At 41.2% G+C, this 20,139-nt stretch overlaps 1 protein-coding gene across 1 annotated transcript in view; it reads left to right on the top strand.

Moving 5' to 3' along the window:
- Nucleotides 1-18,200, top strand: part of LOC308611151 (putative helicase senataxin) — a 61,930-nt gene extending 43,730 nt beyond the window's left edge. The window contains exons 17-24 of the mRNA XM_081260041.1: nucleotides 1,307-1,456; nucleotides 2,632-2,739; nucleotides 6,009-6,196; nucleotides 6,818-6,910; nucleotides 8,598-8,762; nucleotides 12,222-12,320; nucleotides 12,925-13,012; nucleotides 17,020-18,200. Coding sequence (XP_081116167.1) covers nucleotides 1,307-1,456; nucleotides 2,632-2,739; nucleotides 6,009-6,196; nucleotides 6,818-6,910; nucleotides 8,598-8,762; nucleotides 12,222-12,320; nucleotides 12,925-13,012; nucleotides 17,020-17,772 — 1,644 coding nt within the window. The 3' untranslated portion in view covers nucleotides 17,773-18,200. The remainder of the gene's footprint in view (nucleotides 1-1,306; nucleotides 1,457-2,631; nucleotides 2,740-6,008; nucleotides 6,197-6,817; nucleotides 6,911-8,597; nucleotides 8,763-12,221; nucleotides 12,321-12,924; nucleotides 13,013-17,019) is intronic.
- Nucleotides 18,201-20,139: the final 1,939 nt, after the last annotated feature.

Below are 20,139 nucleotides of genomic sequence, written 5' to 3'. Positions count from 1 at the left end.
CTGGGATGTGCCCCAAGAAATATAAGCACCTTTTTTCTCAGTTTTTGGCTGAAAGCATACACTCCTTTTACTTGTTTCTGATCACAAAAAATCCTTCTATAACATGTATAACTTTTCCCAGTTTTCTTTGGATATAAAAATATCAACTAACATTTATATTGGTCAAAGCTAGAATGAGCCAGGTGTGTACCCCATCATCAGCATGCAGCCCTTAATGAAATGAATTGGCGGTCAGGGAAAGAGAGGGTAATACTCAACCGGTAATGGTATTTGTATTTTTGAGCTGTGGTTTTCCTCTTGAATGTATTATTGACCTTCTCTGTGTGGCTAAATAAATATAATTGAACTTAATGTGTATTTCCACTAGCAGTTTGTTTATTTAAATCAAAAGTTATGTGGAAAGCTTTTTATTAAAACTTTAAGCTGAGCCCAAAATTAATCTTCCCACATTTAAGGATGAAGTCCATGTTTACCTGTATTATGGTTTTTGCCGCTGATCACATTGTTCTGTGGGCCATTAAATTAATTGTCCTTGGCAGTTTTACTCATTAGATAGCTGAGAGGAGAGGTATGTGACAGTTAACATGTGAGCACCAGAAGGCCACAGTTGCCACCCTCTCTTCACATACATGCCTTGGCCTCCATGGTTGAATCTATCACATGTTCAGGGATGATTCACGACAGCTTTTTCAGGAGGGGAGATAGGCTACCTGAATCTATGATGAGAGTACTAGTTTATTAATTTGAACACTGAATGATATGCATTGTGAGGTGTCATTCATACTGTTAGTCTCCATCACAGTTTATTCCATTATAGTCTGGACCAAGGTTGTTGGATTCCACTGTGGAACTAGAATGCTTGTCAGTTTCACAGGCGTTTTTGTTGGTACTATCCCTTATAAAAGAACAATATTACATACTTAAAAACTAACAGCAAAGTGTATGTTCAGGCTTAGTTCTGATCCTGGTTTTACTCAGATAATTGCTTCACAACTCAGTAGAATTACTTAATCTTTGCTTATTCTGATACCTTCCCTCATACGTCAGGCTGTAAGAATTGTAATCCACTTCGACCAAATTAAACCTGAATAAATTTTTCTTAATGTGCTTATTATTAACTCATGTTCTGAGATTAGACTCCACTGCAAAGTGTTCTTTTTGGTGGCTTCTGATTATCTTGAATGTTTCTTCTCTTTTCTAGGCTTGAGGTTCCTACCTAACATTTACTAGACATTATTCTGCCACATAATAAGTGTAGTTAAGAATTTATATACAACTGAATGTTGATGAACTTTTATTCTCTTAGGTTCAAGGATGCCCACAAAAGACACAGAACATCATCATCTTAGAGTCCCACATCATCTGCTGCACACTGAGCACGAGTGGTGGTTTGCTGCTCGAGGCTGCTTTCCGTGGGCAAGGGGGTGTCCCCTTTAGTTGTGTCATTGTTGATGAGGTCAGTAAGCAGTCGGCCATACAGCTTTGCTAGGAGTAAGGAGTAAGTCTTAGATGAAGAGTGGCTGCCGAGATGTTGACAAAGTGGTCTTTGCATCTGATTTTGACCTGCCATTACATATGTATTCTCTTATGTTGAAATACGCTGCTAATGACCCACCACGATGAAAATTGCTTTTTCAGTATCGGGACTGTAGTCTTAGAGATTCCTGATTGTTCTTCATAAAATCCCTCCCAAGGATTATTCTAGCTCCTGCTTGGGATATCTCTGGTTACCTTTTTTTTTTTTTTTTTTTGCGGTACGTGGCCCTCTCACTGTTGTGGCCTCTCCCGTTGTGGTGCACAGTCTCTGGACGCACAGGCTCAGCGGCCATGGCTCATGGGCCCAGCTGCTCCGCGGCATGTGGGATCTTCCCGGACCGGGGCACGAGCCCGTGTCCCCTGCATCGGCAGGCGGACTCTCAACCACTGCGCCACCAGGGAAGCCCTCTGGTGACCTTTTGAAGCATTTTTAATATAACTCTGGACAGCTCTGAGCCACCGTATTTTCAGCTAACATCTTTATTTCTACTTCATTCATTGAGCAAACATTTATTGGGTACCTACTGTTTGCCAGAATGTAGAGCCAGAAGACAAAAGAGATGGAAAATGAGGTACAGAGAACCCATCCAGGAGATCCAAGATCCAGTATTCACCAAAACGAAGGAATAGAAAAGGTGGAAGTGATGAAATAATTGAAGGAAATGCCATTGAATTGAAAAGAAGCTTGAGTCTTGCAACTGAAGCGGCCTACTGAGGAGCAAGGAAGAGAGAGGGGGTGGGGCACACAGACACACAGTCCCCCCAGGCATGTGCCCAGCAGGGACAAAGAAGACAAACTGGGGACATGACATGGCCCTTCTTGCTTATGGGCTGCTTCCCAGGTGGTAGTGGCACCTGAGTGGTGGCTGACTTCAAAACGTGTGTGGGTCTTTTTCCCCCGCTTCGGCATTTAGAATGTTTTTGTTGTTTTGTTTTCTAACCAAAGGAAGTTCTTATTTTTGATCTTTGGTGCAGAAGGAGAAAGTGTATGTTTCTGAATGGTTAGGACACTTGTGAATTGGATAGACTGTATATGGATAAATAAATAATAGAGATAATTCTGATTATGTCTCCATTCTGTACTCTCTTACCAAGGCCGGACAGTCTTGTGAAGTTGAAACTCTTACTCCACTCATACATCGTTGCAACAAGCTCATCCTTGTAGGAGATCCTAAGCAGCTCCCTCCCACAGTCATTTCTATGGTATGTTTTTTCACATTCGTGTTGCTTTAAAGTGGTAGGGGCTTGTTTGGGTTTTTTTTTTTTTTTTTGGGGGGCGGCGGGGCGGTCTTTCTTGGATCATCATCTCTTATTTGCAAGGATAAATAGGGAATGGCTGAGAAAAGAGAACCACTGTTGAGAGCCTTCATAGTGAAAGTCTCCGGAAATGTTCCTTTGTTCATAATGTGCTTATGTGTGTGTGACAGGAGCAGTGTGAGTGTCACAGACCAGAAGTTTAGGAGGAGGATGTCCCATGTGCAGTGGGCTGTTCCTTTGGGAAAGGCAGTGTGCAGCTGTTCTAAGGGCTGTATCTGATTTATTTTAGTAACATAAACACCAAAACAATAATAATAGAAAAACTTTAAAAGCAGGGAATAGAATCCAACCTCCTGATTTATCTTTCAATATGTGCAAATTTGAGGAAAACAGTATAAAGAGAAATTATTCTTACAGTAACGTTTTCAATTTTAGGATTCTGTATCCTATAGCACAGGAAAATGCCGGTGTCCCTCACATCCTCTGAAAGGGAAGGTGGTGAAAGGAAAGAGGTTGTGGGCTGTGCTTGTGGGAAGATGAGCACCAAAGTTGTGGTTCCCTTCACTTCGTTTCTTAAATCTCACTAAAGATGGCTCCTAGAAATGCACAGCAGAATCAGGATTCAGATGTTTTGGGTAATCTTCATAGGTCTAGATGACGGTTTTGAAGTTTAATGAAATTTGAGCATTTTACTGATACATAGATTATTTGTACAAATATAGAGTAGTGGCTGCATAAACTGTCCCAGAGAACAGACCATTTTCACAGCATTTCTGTTACGTTATGGAAAGAAAGCAGGTTTTTTTGGTTAGTATTGTTTTTGACTTTGGAATCATCAAAATGATAGTGCAGTTCTTTGACGTCTGAACACTCGTGCGTGACTGTTCAAGGGAGTAGCCTAGGAGCGCCCATGTCCCTGAGTGAAAACCTTGTCCATAGGACAGAGCTGCTGTGGGGGGTTCTGCTTGTGGAGACCTAGGAGGAGCCAGCTCTGCCCTGCATTCCTTGAATAGTTGCAGTATTTCAGAAACCTACTGATTTAACTTCCTGAAGGGCCTTAGCACGTGGTTAGTGAAAAGGGTTGTCGATAGGCCTCAACTTCACTGTCTCCTTTGGTGATTGATTAAAAACAGCAGAAATGAGAAAAATCCATTTGGGCTTTTCTTATTGTTGCAAAAATAATAGAGGCTTATTGAGAAGATTCAGAAAATAATTACAAAGTTAATTTTCTCAGCATGCCTTTCTAACCCTAGGGATAAGTACTATGAACAGTTTAGTGAGTATTTGAACAGTTTGTGGGCATGTGTGTGTTGACTTTTTTTCAGTCTGTGTTCATTGAGTGCCAGGCTAATTCAAGCACTGTTTTTAAGTTCTGGCGTCATGACAGTGACGAAAATTGACAAAAATCCCTGACCTCTGGCTTCCCTGGTGGCACAGTGGTTGAGAGTCCGCCTGCCGATGCAGGGGACACGGGTTCGTGTCCCAGTCCGGGAAGATCCCACAAGCCACGGAGCGGCTGAGCCATGACTGCTGAGGCTGCGTGTGCGGAGCCTGTGCTCCGCAGCGGGAGAGGCCACAACAGTGAGAGGCCCGCATACCACAAAGAGAAAAAAAATCCTCGCCCTCATGAAGCTGACATTCTAGTGGGTAACAGACAGTAAATAAGTTACTAGATTCAGAATGTCAGATGGCTATAGGGAATGTATAAATTTGTGTATATGTATGTAGGTTTTTTTTTTTTAATTTATGGCTGTGTTGGATCTTCGTTTCTGTGTGAGGGCTTTCTCTAGTTGTGGCAAGTGTGGGCCACTCCACATCACGGTGCGCGGGCCTTTCACTATCGCGGCCTCTCTTGTTGCGGAGCACAGGCTCCAGACGCGCAGGCTCAGTAATTGTGGCTCATGGGGCCAGCTGCTCCGTGGCATGTGGGATCTTCCCAGACCAGGGCTCGAACCCTTGGGTCCTGCATTGGCAGGCAGACTCTCAACCACTGTGCCACCAGGGAAGCCCTGTATGTAGGTTTTGACCTTGTTTAAAGGTGGAAGAATCAGTCTGTACCAAATTACCTTTTTTTCCAGTCAGTAAATAGATCAGGGATATATGTTCATGTCAAAACATAAAAATCTCCATCATTTTGTAGGATGGACTCAGTTTTTTTTTCTGGAAGTAGATGTGTTACCTCATATAAACCTCTTTCTTTTTTCACAGAGTGAAATAAATGAGGTTTTTTAGCTAACTTGAATAGATAAACTTTGGGGGGTATAGATGAAATTGCCAAATGTCTACTAAAAATATTCTCTTTAATTATACAAACCTATTTAATATCACATATGTAAATAATCACATATATAACTAATATAAATAAGAAGTAACGCCTGTTTTCTCCACTCTGATAGTTTGTGAAACAGGTTTATTAAAACTTTGCACATACATCTTCAACGCTCATATTGTCAACGTCACTCATAAAGATTGCATCATCCTAGTGGGTTTTCCAGAGCACATTTTTTGCTTCTAGATTATTTAAGACGTAATACTTTTTGAATCTTGATATGATGCTACCATTGAAAAGTATATCCCAAGGCACGACCGTGATAACATTAAGACAGTTTTCTTCGTTTGTCAATTAAGTCACTGTGTTTCAGATCACAGGTTTTGTAACCCTTTCTTGGATTTATGAAATCAACTTAGTTGCCTGTGTCCTCCACTAGAATGTAAGCTCTGTGACATTTGATCTTCACTGTAGACTGTCAGCACCCCAAATTTTAGCTGCTTGGTATATGATGGATGGATGAAGAAAGTGGTCTTTCAGAGGCTTATTTACAATGGCATTCATTATTTCTAGTTGTGATAGCATAGCCCAGAAATAATTGTTAAAATCTGGGTTACAGTTCTTTGCTGCTTTTATCATTGATTCTTTCAGGTGACCCCTGTTAGCACCTATAAAATAGCGACAGTTGTGGTCATTCACAAGATCACATCTCGTTCATAAGCAGTATGTGGGTTTTCTAAATAAGGGGAAAATACCTTAACTTTTGTAGTCAAGCTACATGGCTTTTCTAGGGCTGGAGTCGGAAATATCTTCTCTCTCTGAATCTTTGGTTGTTGGTAATACCTTGTACATTTGAGAGCTCAGTGATTGTTTTGTTTTGTTTTTTAATAGTGGGAAAAGTACACATGAATTCTTGCAGATTATTGTTTTGTTTTCCTCCTTTCAGAAGGCCCAGGAGTATGGCTATGACCAGTCGATGATGGCCCGCTTCTACAACCTTCTGGAAGAGAACGTGGAGCACAACGTGATTGGCAGGCTGCCTGTCTTACAGCTCACCATTCAGTACAGGATGCACCCAGACATATGTCTCTTCCCTTCTAATTACATTTATAACAGGAACTTGAAAACAAATAGGTGAGCTCTGTTCATTGCATGTTCACCTGTTTTATTTGTAGGTTTGGCTGCTTAGGAAGAATAGCTCTTTTGTTGTGCTTTTAGGTCTTGTTATTAAAAACACAAAGGTTTAATAATTTTAATTACAAAAGTCCTATTGATTGTAGCAAATGCAGATAAATGAAAAGAAAGGGATAAACCCAACCCCTATTGATACTACCCAGAAGTAATCACTGGTAACATTTTGTTATATCTACTTCCAGTCCTTGTACTATGCACATCTTTTTTTTTTTACTTTTTCTCCTTTTTTTGGAGGAAAAAAGCACACCATGCTCTACATAGTATACTGTAGCATGCATTTTTCACTTACTGTATTATGAGTAACTTTCCAATCATGATTGTTATATTTTAATTTACATGGGTCATTCTCCCTAGTACTAGAATAGAAATGAAATTCACCTGCTACCTCTCACTAAAATATGTTATTTACAAGTATTTAATTTTACTTAAAAAGAAGGTCCTTCTTGTCCTCTTAACTTTCCCTTGCTCTCTTCCACAGAAAGAACAAATAGTAATAATAATTCTAAAACATTTTCTCTTGTAATTTGACTTGCATTCTAAATGGTGGCTGCTCTTTTGTAGAATGACAGAGACCATTCGGTGTTCATCTGACTGGCCATTTCAACCCTACCTCGTGTTTGATGTTGAAGATGGTTCAGAAAAGCGGGATAATGAGTAAGTTCTCCTTTTTCTTCAGTCCCCACTGATGGTCCCAGAATTTTTGTATTGTTTCTGTTCATATTTAAATTCAAAATACTTTCCATATAAATCTCTCTGCCTAGTGCCAGTGCACAATCATTTTGTTTTAGCTGGGTTGATAACTTCACCTTTTCAATCATAAATTACTGATGTCTTTATATATTTCAGTCTTGATTATTTTTTTCTTAACTGGGTAATGGGGGTTATGTTACCTAAAATGCGGTCAGCACTTCAGTAGATCCATGCTGAGATCCCAGCTGTGAGTAAAACAGACGTGGCCCCAGTGCAAGGCTGCTGTGGTCCAACAGGCGAGACAGACATTAACCAGGCCATCACCGTGGTGATTAATGGTTCCAGTTGGGTTAAGTATTGTGACGGATAAGTACAGATACAGTTGAATCAAGGTGTGAGGCAGAGGGTGGACAATACTTCCAGCATGTTGGATTGTGAATCAGGTGGTTTGTGAATGACAGCACAAAAGGAGCAGTGGTTGCTAATTAGCAAGCATCTCAGAGGAGCCGGGGCTTCTTGTGAGAGAATAAAGGAGGAGGAGCCCGGAGGCTGCATTTGTTAGCACAGATAGAAATGCCACCCCTGCATCATGACGTATGAAGAAATAGAAATTCCACCTCTGTGTCAAGAGAGAGCTGCAAAGCAAGTGGTGTCCTCCATGAGAATAAGATATTAGTTAATAGTGGTGGAAGGAGGGGCCCCTCAGTGAAGAAGTCAGAAATACGGAGCAGTTGGCTGGGGGGTTGCTATTCCAGAGGGACTGTGGAAGTTGTAGTGGGGTCTGTTGGAATGGAGCAGGGGATTGAGAGTTTACCGCATAAGTATTATGGAGATGGATGGTCACGGGAAGAGAGTTGGCCTGAGAGGTGACCAAATAAAGCTTTCAGGTATGGAAAAGAAAGCTAGCTGACTGGCTTGTCCGTATAGTAAGTCTTGAAATTAGAATAGTGAATATTTAAGGCTTTAAAGTGAGACAGATAAGGTAGCCTCGGGAATAAAGTTGCGCGTGCAGGGCATCCCCCAGTGTGCACACATGTTGCATTTGGTATGGTGATGAGGGAACGCATTGTAGTTCAGGAGATGAGTTGGGAGTGCAGGATGAGGCCAGCAAGGACAGAGGACGTGATCCTGCTGTAGGGCCCCGTGTTTGTTCATCTCTGGGAGCCGGGTCACATTTAGTCCGTGTGGCTGCCATCCTCTCGGTCATGTGGTGCATGATCTGCATGACCTGTGGTGGGGAATGCAGGAAGGTAGTACATCTGAAGCACTTTTCTCAGTGTGGGGAAGATAGTCAATCCTTAATGTTAGCTATTCATTAGTCATATCTTCATTATTATTATGAATACTTTCGTTCTCACTGTGGCTATCCCTGTTTTAATAAGTGAAGAAACTGGTGCCTTAACATCACGTAACTCGAACCACTTTTCTCTCCTACAACTTTGTGTTTCACTGGGCAGTTATTTTTATATTTATTCATATGTACAATATTAATGGTCATTATAACAGCCTCTTTGAATCACTGCTGACTGAATAAAGATGAAACCTACCTATGTACCCTTTACTGTAGTGGAAAACAAAGTGGAACTTAACTTAGCAATTGGGCTGCTATTAGTTTTGATGTGTTGTATTTTTTTGTTTTCATCTTATTTAGCTCATATGTAAATGTTCAAGAAATAAAACTGGTAATGGAAATAATTAAACTTATGAAAGACAGAAGAAGGGATGTTACTTTCCGAAACATTGGCATAATAACCCATTACAAGGCTCAGAAGACGATGATTCAGAAGGATTTGGACAAAGAGTTTGATAGAAAAGGGTGAGGCATCTCTATTTTTACAGAGATTTTGAGTTTTTCTGTTGAATTAAAAAGAAGAAAGAGGGGATAGAAGGAAAGAAGCAAAGGAAACTTAACTCTAGGGAGTGGTCTTAGACCCTGGTAGTATAGAACAAGGAGACTAGGACCCTGGCTCCATAGACTTGTGCTGGGAGGGAGTGTGGTTACACGTGTCGCCCCTGCAGATGGAGTGCCTCCTGCCAGTTCAAATGTCATCACCGTTACACTTGACAATGGAAGTGACTGAGAAATTCTTCAGGCCTTTACCTTTAGTTGGATGACTTGTTATCTGAATTCTAACTCTACTGAGAATCATGTATTCACATTTTCCCTTACAATAAATTATTTAACCCTTTTAGTGCCTTCATGTATAGGGTGAAGATCATGTTTTTGTCTCCTTTATACCTCAACAGTAAAATAAAAAAATTAAATATTAGAAATCCATTAACTCAAAAGTTTCTGCACCTAGAAGCACACAAAGTACCAAAATTGACTCTAGGAAAAGCCAGAAACTTTGGATAGACCTATTAAATGTAAAAAGAGTGAGTTAGTAATCACTTTCCAACAGAGAAAAACAGAGGATCAGGCTTCACAGGTGAATTCTGTCCAACATTAAGAATTAGCACCTGTCCTATGCAAATGCTTCCAAAAAATAGAAGGGAACACTTTCTAACTCATTTTATGGGGCCATTATTACCCTGATACCAAAGCCATGGAGACATCACCAGAAAAGAAAACTACGGACCAATATCCTTTATGAATATGGATGCAGAAGTTCTCAACAAAATAATGGCAGCTGAACTCAGCAGCATATTAAAAGGATTATTTACCACAGCCAAGTGGAATTTATCTCAGGAATGCAAGGTTGGTTCAACATATGAAAATCAGTCAGTGTGATATACCGTATTAAAGGGGGAAACCCCACATGATGGTGATCATCTGAATAAATGTGGAAAAGACATGTGACTGAATGCAGTAACCTTTCATGATAAAGATACTCAACAAACTAGGAAGAGAAGGGAACTTCCTCAACCTAATAAAGAGCATCTATGAAAAACCCACAGCTAACACATCATACTTGATGCTAAGATTGAAAGCTTTCCCCCTATGATGAGGAAGGATGCCACTCTCTACTCTCTCTACTTGCACTACTTCTGTGCAGCACTGTATTAGAAGTTCTATGCAGAGCAATTAAGCAAGAAAAGGAAATAAATGGCATCCATATTGGAAAAGAAGAAGTAAAAGTGTCTCCTTACAAATGGCATAATCTGGGACTTGCCTGGTGGTCCAGTGGTTAAGACACCATGCTTCCACCGCAGGGGGCATGGGTTTGATCCCTGGTCAGGGAACTAAGATCCTGCATGCTGTGTGGCCACAAAAAATCCAAAAACAAACAAACAAACAAAAAAACACACGCAAAAAGCTAACAACAACAACAAAAAAAAACAAACGGCATACTCTTACATCTAGAAAAACCTAAAAAAATCTATGCAAACTACTGGTCCTTATAAACAAGTTCAGCAGAGTTGTAAGGTACAAGATCAGTATACAAAAATCAGTTGTATTTCTTTACACTCTAGAGAAGTCTGAAAAGGAAAATTTCTTAAAATTCCATTTACACTAGCATCATAAAGAACAAAATACTTCGGAGTAAATGTAACCAAAGAAGTGTGAGCTCATACACAGAAGGACAAAACGTTGTTGAAAGAATTTAAAGTACTAGATAAATGTAAAGACATTTCATGTCCATGGATCGGAAGACTTAATATTGTTAAGATGGCACCAATCCCCAGGTTGATCTACAGATTCATTGTTACCTCTGTCAAAATTCCAGCTACCTTCTTTTACAGAAATGGACAAGCTTATTCTAAAATTCACATGGAAGTGCAAGAGACCCTAAATAGCTTGACAGAGAACAGTGTTGGAGGGCTCACACTTCCCTCTTTCAAAATTTACTACAAAGCTATCAACACTGGTACTGTCATAAGGGTAGACATATATAGACCAATAGAATAGAAGTGAGATTCCAGAAATCAGTCCATACATTCATGGCCAGTTGATACTCAACAAGGGTGCCAAGCCTACTCATTGGGGAAATAATAGTTTTTCAACAAATGGTGCTGGAATAACTGGATATCCACCCGCAAAAGAATGAATTTAGACCCCTGTCTCACACTGTATAGAGTAATTAACTCAAAATGAATGAGTGCTCTGAGTCTAAGAGACAAAACTATAAAACTTACAAGGAAACAAAGGTAAATTTATATGACCTCAGATTAGGCAACAGATTCTTAGATATGATACCCAGGCACCAGTAAACCAAAGGAGAAGTAAATTGGCCTTCATAAAAATTAAAAACTTATGTGTTTCAAAGGACACACTATCAAAAGAGTGAAAAGACAACACACAGAGTGGGAGAAAATACTTGCAAAATATTTATCTGACAAGTCATATCCAGCATATATAAAGAACTCATACAACTTAATAAAATGATAATCTAACTTTTTAAGCGGGCAACGGATGTGAAGAGCATTTCTCAAAAGAAGATAAACAGAAATCCAACAGGCACATGAAAAGCTGCTCCACATCATTTGTCATGAGGGAAATGCAGATCAAAACCACAGTGAGGAGATATCATTTCACACCCACCAAGATGACTATCATTACAAAAAAAAAAAAAAAAAAACAATAACAAGTTTTGGAAGGGATGTGGAGAAATTAGAATACTTACACATTGCTGATGAGAAACTGCAGAAAACAGTTTGGCAGTTCCTCCTAAAGTTGAACATAGAATTACCACGTGACCCAGCAATTCCACTCCTAGGTACATACCTGAAAGAATTGAGAAAGGGTTCACACAAAAGCTTGTACATGAATGTTCGTAGCAGCATTATTCATGATAGTCAAAAAGTGGAAACAACCCAAATGTCCCAAAATGGTACATAGGTAAGAAGTAAATTGTGTATCTGTACAAGCGAATAGTCAGTCGTGGAAGGAATGAAGTACTGTTACCAGTCTACGACACGGATGAACCTTGAAAACATTATGCTAGGTGAAGGAAGCCCAACACAAAAGGTCCCATATTTTATGATTCCATTTATATGAAATTTCCCATGTAGAAAAGTCCATAGAGACAGACAGTAGATTAGTGGTTGCCAGGGCCTGGGGAGGGGGAGATAGAGACTGATGGCTGATAGGCACAGGGCTTCTCTCCTGGGTGATGGACATGCTATGAAATTAGATAGCGGTGATGACTGCACACTGTAGTGAATGGACTCAACACCACCAAATGGTGTGCTTTAAAATGGTGAATTCTGTGTTATGTGAATTCTACTCCAGTTTTAAAAGATAGCACTACAAAAGTAAGAAATACTACTGTATAAATATGTATATTTAATAATTATCTTTTTTCAGCAAATATGTTTCTCTCTTCGTAAATAGGCCAGCAGAAGTAGATACCGTGGATGCCTTCCAGGGTCGTGAGAAAGACTGTATTATTGTTACATGTGTCAGAGCAAATGCCATGCAAGGCTCAATTGGGTGGGTAACTGTCATCATTGATTCTTTGCTTGTTTATGATCCAGAGTTAGATCTTTTTAATCACTGTTAGAGAATACCATCATTTGCTCTATTTTCTTATATAAAAAATTGAGTAATATCATGAAGGTTTCTTTTTTAAGTTGTGAAGTTGATCCACTGTTAGGTCTGCTTCTCTTGGTACCTTGTGTATTAACCCATGTCACAGTGTGAATCTGTTGTTTCACTTGATAAGAGTGAAACAGATTATTGAATCCAGTATATTTTGCAGGGGCATGCTCCTCTCCATGGTATGTGTCATAATTGATCTACTATCATATTTTTAGGATCTTTGAAGGCTTAAAAATCATACCATTAAAATTTCCAATATCTCATCCAAGTCAAAATAGGAAATCGACAGACAGATGCATCACTTTGAAGGAAAGCACTGGGCCTCTTGTTTGTTTGCTGTCCTTAATGGGAATTGCTTCTGTGTCGGGTCCTGCACCACGAGCTTAAAGCAGGAGCCCAAGAAAAGCTGTCTGAAATGCCTGTGTCTCACCTACACTGACATGCCGAGTCTTTCTGAAGAAAGAAGTAACTCTTTTTTTTTCCTTCTATTGCTTAGGTTTCTGGCAAGTTTGCAGAGATTGAATGTCACCATCACACGAGCCAAGTACAGCCTCTTCATCCTGGGACATTTGAGGACCCTGATGGTAGGTACATTCTAGAGGACCGGGGAACTCCAGAGTTTGCTCATGATGACTGATACCGGGTTGAGGTTTTGTTTTTATTTTTCATCAAAGTGGAAATGATTTTGAGGCTACAAACAATAATGAGCCTCTTCCCACTGGTTGTTTTGTCCTCCAGCAGCTTCTTCCTGGGAGCTTTTATAATGCCTAAACCGCTCACCCTTTCTTAGCCCAAGACCCAGGTATCCGTAGTGTACTCTCAAGATGAGCTTTAAAAAAATTGTATCTACATCGTAGAATTGTTAAGAAGACATGTAAACCCATATATGTAAAGTGCTAGAAGATTGGTTAGCACTTAGTAAACACTCAGTAAATGTGGCTATTAGCCTAGCTTAATGCCAGAGAGAGGGGGAATTTGCAGGAAAGTGCTTGGATCTTCATTTCTGTCTTGGCACTTAGAGCAGCACTGCTTGCTGTTTCCCTTGAGGGGTGAGTGGCATCAGAGCTCATCCATGCGTACAGATACTCCTGTAGAAGGAGGGGCAAGTTTACATGTGTAGTCGACAAATAGTAATAGTACAGCTTAATTTGGTGAACCACAGCTAGATAAAGCATGTATTTGCCTGCCTCATTAGGTGTAATAACTCAGTTTCTCTAATTTCTGTATTTAACAGAGTCATTGTTTTATCTCAGGAGAGGTGCCAACTCAGTAGGATTTTCCCCTGTTTTGGTTAGTTCCACCAGAGGGCGCCCAAATACAGTCTTTCTCATTCAGCTCTTACCTAGATTTGTGGTCTTCAACCTTTGTTGTTTGTGTACCCCCTTGAAAGAATGTTTAAAAGCTGTGTATCCTCCGCTTTTAAGTTTATATTGAAAATGTTTCATCGTTAAGTGTTGATAAAGATTTTGTTTCTAATGTATTGTAAATATTTGACATTTTAAAAGAAAGCTATTAAAAATAAATCCATTATGCCACTCTTAAATATATCCAGTGGAATAGAGAGCAGTGCTATTCTTTCTGCTCTTTAAAATTGAATTGCCATTTATACTGTTTAGGATAAAATTCAGTGGGGGTAGTTTATATATTTTCATAATTAAAAGGCTTTCTGTTAATATGACTATTAGGCTTTTCTGCCACAAAAACTTTACATGTAAATTTGAAAATTTAAAGAATTGGTTTTCATAACGATTTGGGGAAACTGTGTGAAGGGTGTGTGGAACCTCTGGACTGTTTTGGTAACTTCCTATGAATGTATAGTTACCTCGAAGAGTTTTTTTAAAAAAATATATTTTTCCTGTGACCATAAGGATCTGAGTATTAACAAATGATATCTTGTCAGTTGAGTAACATATTAACAATTACTCTTTTCACACAGTTGAATTTTGATAATGTTCAAACCCGAAAAGTAAAATGTTTATAGAGTTGTGTCTCTTAGATGCCCTGATTGCAGGAGCCTTCATGGGCACCCCTCTGTTTACCACCCCCTCTATTTGACACCCAGGCGTGTTTACCTCCCCTAGCTGTGTGCCCTGTGGTCAGATTTGGGACAGGTGAGACTTGTGGTTGTGAAGGATGGAGTGGAAGGGCAGAAAAGCCCCAGGAGGACATAGGGAACTGGGGTTTGGAAGCTGAGGTTTGGAAATTGATTCCCAGAAAACGTGCTCACATCCCCCCGAGTAAGTCTCTGTGAGCCCCAGAGTCACCGTCACGCAGATTTGAAGACCACTGACGTCTAGCTGCAGTATAGACGTTATTATCTTCACTCTGGGAAGCCAGTGTGACAAAAAGAGACTGACAGAACAGAGTAGAAAAACTTCCACTTTATCATTTGGACTTCGCAATCCAACTTGCGTATTTGTCCTTGGGCTTCCCCCTTCCCGAGCCTCTTTTTTTTTTTTTTTTTTTTTTTTTGGTTTTTCAGCCCAGTTTCCCTTATGGAGATAGAATCAGTGATTAAGGCACTCGGTTTCCTCTGAGAAATCAAGACTAATAGCCCCTTCTCAGAACTGTTTTTGTGATCTAGGGATTGGATTAAACAGCAAGTTTAGGTGCAGTAGAATTGGCAGAAATAGCAGCAAGGCCGTCTGCTTTACATCTGCTTTCCAGCCACAGGGTAGGACTCTCAAGAGCTCTCCTGAGTCAGGGAGATCTGAGCCTGGTACTGCTTACATGCACCTTCCTGATGCATGCGGTCACCGTACCGTGCACTTGATTTACGTGACTTACTTTAAAAGGCCCTGTGAGGTCTGCATTGCCACCATAGTTTATCAAATCCAAGAAGCCAATAGTTATATAATGTGCGTCATTATTTTATGCTCCACTATTGAACTGTGACACTTTATTTTCACTTAGAATTTTTGTCTTATAGTGACTGAAAGAACTCTTTTAGACTTTAGACAGATTTTTATTGGGTTGGCCAGAAGGTTCATTTGTTTCTTTTCTGTACCATCTGAATGAACTTTTTGGCCAACCCAGTGTTATATCACTCTTGTTCATACCTAGGAAAAACAGCAAAATAGGTAGACTAAGATACCCCTGAAAGCATCTCACTCTCAGACTAACACTCTGGTCGTCCCCATTCACCATCCCATGTACCCTTGCTGATGCTCGAACCATTCCCTGTGCAGTCAGAGGCATGTCATGAGAGGGCCCCACTGTGGTCCCGGGGTTTTTTCCAACTTCTGATCTCCATTCTCCAAGTTGTAGTGCTGGTACTTTCTTGTCTTATCAGAGGATGTCTGTGGAAAGATTTTTCAGGCAAGAGCCAGGACTCATTCTTTGTAGAAGTGGTTTGTTGACTAAAAGTCAAGCGGTTGTAGTCGCCCAGCCATGAATTCCTCCAGGATTACATACATGGAAACTGCTGTCTGGCCTAGAGGCACCCTAAAGTCAGAAATGGTAAAATGTGAAAATAAAGTGCATTTTATTTATTTTATTTTATTTCAACGCACATTTTAGAGTCATTTAAATAAAATACTATTCATACCTTACAGTGAGGAAACAGGCTCAGAGAGGTCAAGTGATTTGACCAAGGTCACACAGCAGGTCAGTACTATGTATGCAGCTTCACTGCTATACCCTTACCCACCTTCATGAATAGTGCAGGAGCCCCCATGAGGGGAGCTATCCTTTCCTTCTCTTTCCTTCAGTCTCTGTCTTTTTTTCCTCCCTCATACTCTCTCTTTCTTCTGTCTAAAGAGGCCCAAGTTCTGATGGTTGTAAAGAAGCAATTTATTGCTGAGGAAACTCTAAAAGGAAGAGAGGAGAGATGCGTGAGTTGGGTTTTTGTTTTGTTTTTCCGTTTAGATGTGCTTTTCATAATTTAAGCTCTTCTAGAAAAGAGACACAAGTGAGACAACATCTTTGGAATAGTTATCTCAGCAGATTAAGATGGTTTAGCCCTTGGGAGTTTGAGAAGCCTTTGGGAATTTGATGCAAGCTGTGGTCCTCTTTCTAGAACAGTCAGCATGCACTCAAGAGTTAGAGCTTTCTGAAACCAAGCCTTCCTCTTCCAGAATGTTAGCCTTGGCCGGAGACAGGCAAGACTCTAGGGTCAGCAGTGTCAAAGGGAACTTGGTGGGATGACGGAGCCCTTCTGTGTCTGTGTTGTCCAGGATACTAACCCTAGTCACATGTGTCTGCTGAGCACTTGAAATGTGGCTGGTGCAACTGAGGAAATGAATTTTTAATTTTATTTAATTGAAGATTAAAGAGCTACATGAGGCTACCGGCAGTTGGTACAGATTTGCATGACAGCTAATTCACCACGTGGCCTGAGTATCAGTGGTAAAATGATGGAAGTACTTTCTTAGAGGTGGTTCCCAGTGTTCTGTTCTAGCAGCATGGCTTTATAGTTTTGTATTCGACCTTATTTTTCCTTTCAGCCTTGTCTGAAAAGTAATGGATTCTTGAGAATCTGTTCACGAAAGTATACTTACTATTTGTTCAGAAGTGAAAGCTGGAACCTCTGCTTCCCAAGCATATGAGTGTTTCTTTGGGATGTAATTTTCTTCCTTCTCTTTGTTTCAAGGAAAACCAGCATTGGAACCACCTGATTCAGGATGCACAGAAGCGTGGTGCCATTATTAAGACTTGCAACAAAAACTATAGACACGATGCAATGAAGATTCTGAAACGCAGGCCCGTACTGCAGAGAAGTCTGACTCACCCTCCTGCTATCACCCCAGAGGTGTCCAGACCCCAGGGCAGAGTGCCCAGCAACAAGCTAGACAGTGAATTTGCCAAGATGTCTCTTGCTTCTTCCCTGTACCCCTCACCCTCTGAGTCCAAAGAAGCCACTGTCACTGTTACTGCAAAGGACCCTGAAAGGCCACCCCTTCAGGACTGGCTTCGGGACCCACGACTGCTTAGGAGGATGGGCTTGGGCAGTGAAGCCAAAGGGAAGTGCCTCTGTGAGCTGCAGCCCTCGAGCCCCCGGTATCCTGGAGCAACGCCTCCCTCTGGAGAGCCAGGCTCCCCTGGAAGTCACCAGGATGTGACCAGTATCAGGCAGCAGGCCCCCGCCAAGGGAGCTGCTGTGAACAACCACAGACCTCATATGCAGTGTGATCCTCCAGCTGCTAGTACCAATACTTCCACGAGTGAGAGAAGATGTGCCCAGGAAGGGGAGGCACTCAGCCACAGGAGGGAGACCAGGGCCTTCACCAAGGGGGATCAGGAGAGGCGTGGCTCTCTGAGCCACCACACAAAGAGGAACTCAGGCTGGGACGAGAGGGGACTGGAGGAGGAGGACAGTAGCTTGAAGAAGAGGAAGCTTTTGTAGTGGAGCCAAATGAGACTGTCAGCCACAAGCATTACTGCACATTTCAGATGACCAGCTAGTAGGACTGTCCAGATAAGATTATTTTTTTTTCCTTAAAGGAGTTTGTGTGCTGTTGGAAAACAGAAAATGTATCCTAACACATGGGCCTCTTGGTCATCTTCAGTACATTTTGTCAGTTGCAAAAGCTTTCAGAAGGCATTTGTGTATCAGTAATAATGTCCTCGAAGTCGAAGACTTAAAATGTTGATCTCTTGTTCTTCTGTAGGAAAGGTCAGACTGGAGGATTTTAAGAGGATGCTGTAAAAGTTGGAATGTATATTTGTATAGCAAATAACAGAATCCTCTTAAAATTTAATCTGGTAGACAGCTTTTCTTTCCCCTGCTTAAAATGTTAATCATTTTCAACGGAACCAACCTTATATTTAAAAAAAAAAAAGATGGGAGCAGGGCAGTTCCTTTCAGAGATTGTTGTAGCAAACAGACGTTTTTAACAGCCCAGGTGGCCTGAGAGAAGTGAGTCAATGCGTTGGGTCAGAGTCCTGTTAAACCAACTGGAGTGTCCTGGGCAAGACCCTGGGAAGCAGAGCTCTGTTAGGTGAAGTTCCACTCCTGCACCTTTTTAGACGAGGCACCTTGGCACAGGATGTTACATTTCTGTGATGAGTTTGTCTGCCCATTGTAGTCAGCACGTAGTTCTCTAGCTAAAATTCTCATTCTTCGTGAGATAGAAGAATATGAAATGAAAGAATAATTCTTGAAATGTCATTCAGATCCCCCCAGCATATTGTGAATTTCCTGCAACTGGTGGGTTACAAATCCAGTGGTTGCCAAGTATTGGAGCAGTGCTGGGGTGGCTTGTGGAAGCCTGGGGATCACCAAGAGAATCCAACTCATGAAACTCTGGATGTTTAACATCTTCCCAAGGGATACTGGTCACCAGGCAGCTTGAGAACCAGTTAGGGCAGACCAGATACAATATTTTAGGCAGGAGAGAAACATCCTCTAAAAAGCGAAGGATGGGAGAGGAGTGCAAATGCTTGGGAGTTGAGAACAGGGAGAGAGTTGACAGATTGCCTGTCATCTTTGGAAACCATCGTAAGTGACGCAAATACACCGCTGTGGTGGAAGATCTGGTTAGAGGGGTTGTGCTTCTGTGAAAGGAGGTGGCCATGGTGGGTGGTGATTTGAGAGACTTGATGGAGGGCAGGGCTGCCTAATGTCAAAGTCCAGTTTTCCAAGCGCACACACACTGATGTTGAGGTATCACAGACTGAGAATCTGTGTTAGTAACAGTTGACCATTGTTTGAACTAGCGGTTTGTAGTGAATGCTTTGCAGCCCTAGTTAATTTGGGGGAGAAAGCATGCATTCCTGAAGACGAATGTGCACCATTTGAAACTTTTTCAGTCATCTGCTTTTTAAGCAAAAAGGGCTTTGTGTTCATCAGGAATTCTCCTGAAGCAGGTTATTAAGAGCTTTCAAAAAAAAACATTTGGTTGCCAAAGGTTTAAGCATGCTACTTCTTTGTTACCCTTGTCCCTCCCTCTGGTTTCCAGACCTCTGCTGATGGGATTGAACACTCCTGTCACTCGGGGAGCACGTGCTCTGTCCCCACAGTTAGCCCCTGCTCCCTGTTGACAGAGGCGGGCTGAGCCCCACTCTGGGTAGGGGCTTCATAAGCTTCCTGCCTGGCCTTTGGCAAGAAAGCTCATTGTTTCTTTAAGTTTACTTTCCTGCTATCTTGGTAAAATGCTTCATTTAGCAGACACTTGCAGTGACAATGTAGAGAATCTAAAACCTGTAAGCTTAGAGAAGAGGCATGCTGGAAAGAGCTTGGGTCAGGAACTTCTCCCACTCCGCTCACACAACACGTGAAGTAAGTGCTCCCCACCGTACGTACTTTGCTGCCCCACCCAAACGATGTTATTTCCAGTTAAGTTTGGTGCCTGTTCTCACACGTTGTGTTCACTTTTGGTCCACCTTCCACCTGGTCTGGCAACGTGAGAATTAGTGCATCATCTCTGGTAATGAGCAAGCCTGTGTCCTGACAGCCTCTCCCAGCAGGAAACAGTCATACCTGACATTGCATTGGAATCGATTGGTGGTTCCTGTTGATGTATGTATTTGCATGAAGCATTTCATATGTACAGTGTGGCCTTTCCTGATGTGGCTGTCATAGCAGTGTTGTTGATTGGTGGTTAACCTTACTGCAGGTGAAAAATGCAGCTGTTAGTTTCGTCCTTGCCCTGGCGTTAAAGAAAGTGGCCTTCTTTCAGTCTTAGTTCTTTGAACATGCATATATTGTACTTAAAAATTTGTTTTGCTTCTTTGTATATAATTTGCTTTGGATTTACTATGCATAGTTTAT

Source organism: Mesoplodon bidens (genome assembly GCF_964165515.1).
Source record: "Mesoplodon bidens genome assembly, contig: HAP1_SCAFFOLD_210, whole genome shotgun sequence".
NCBI lineage: Eukaryota > Metazoa > Chordata > Mammalia > Artiodactyla > Ziphiidae > Mesoplodon > Mesoplodon bidens.
The sequence above is the reverse complement of the archived record's forward strand: the minus strand, read 5'-3'. Positions and strand labels throughout refer to the sequence as shown.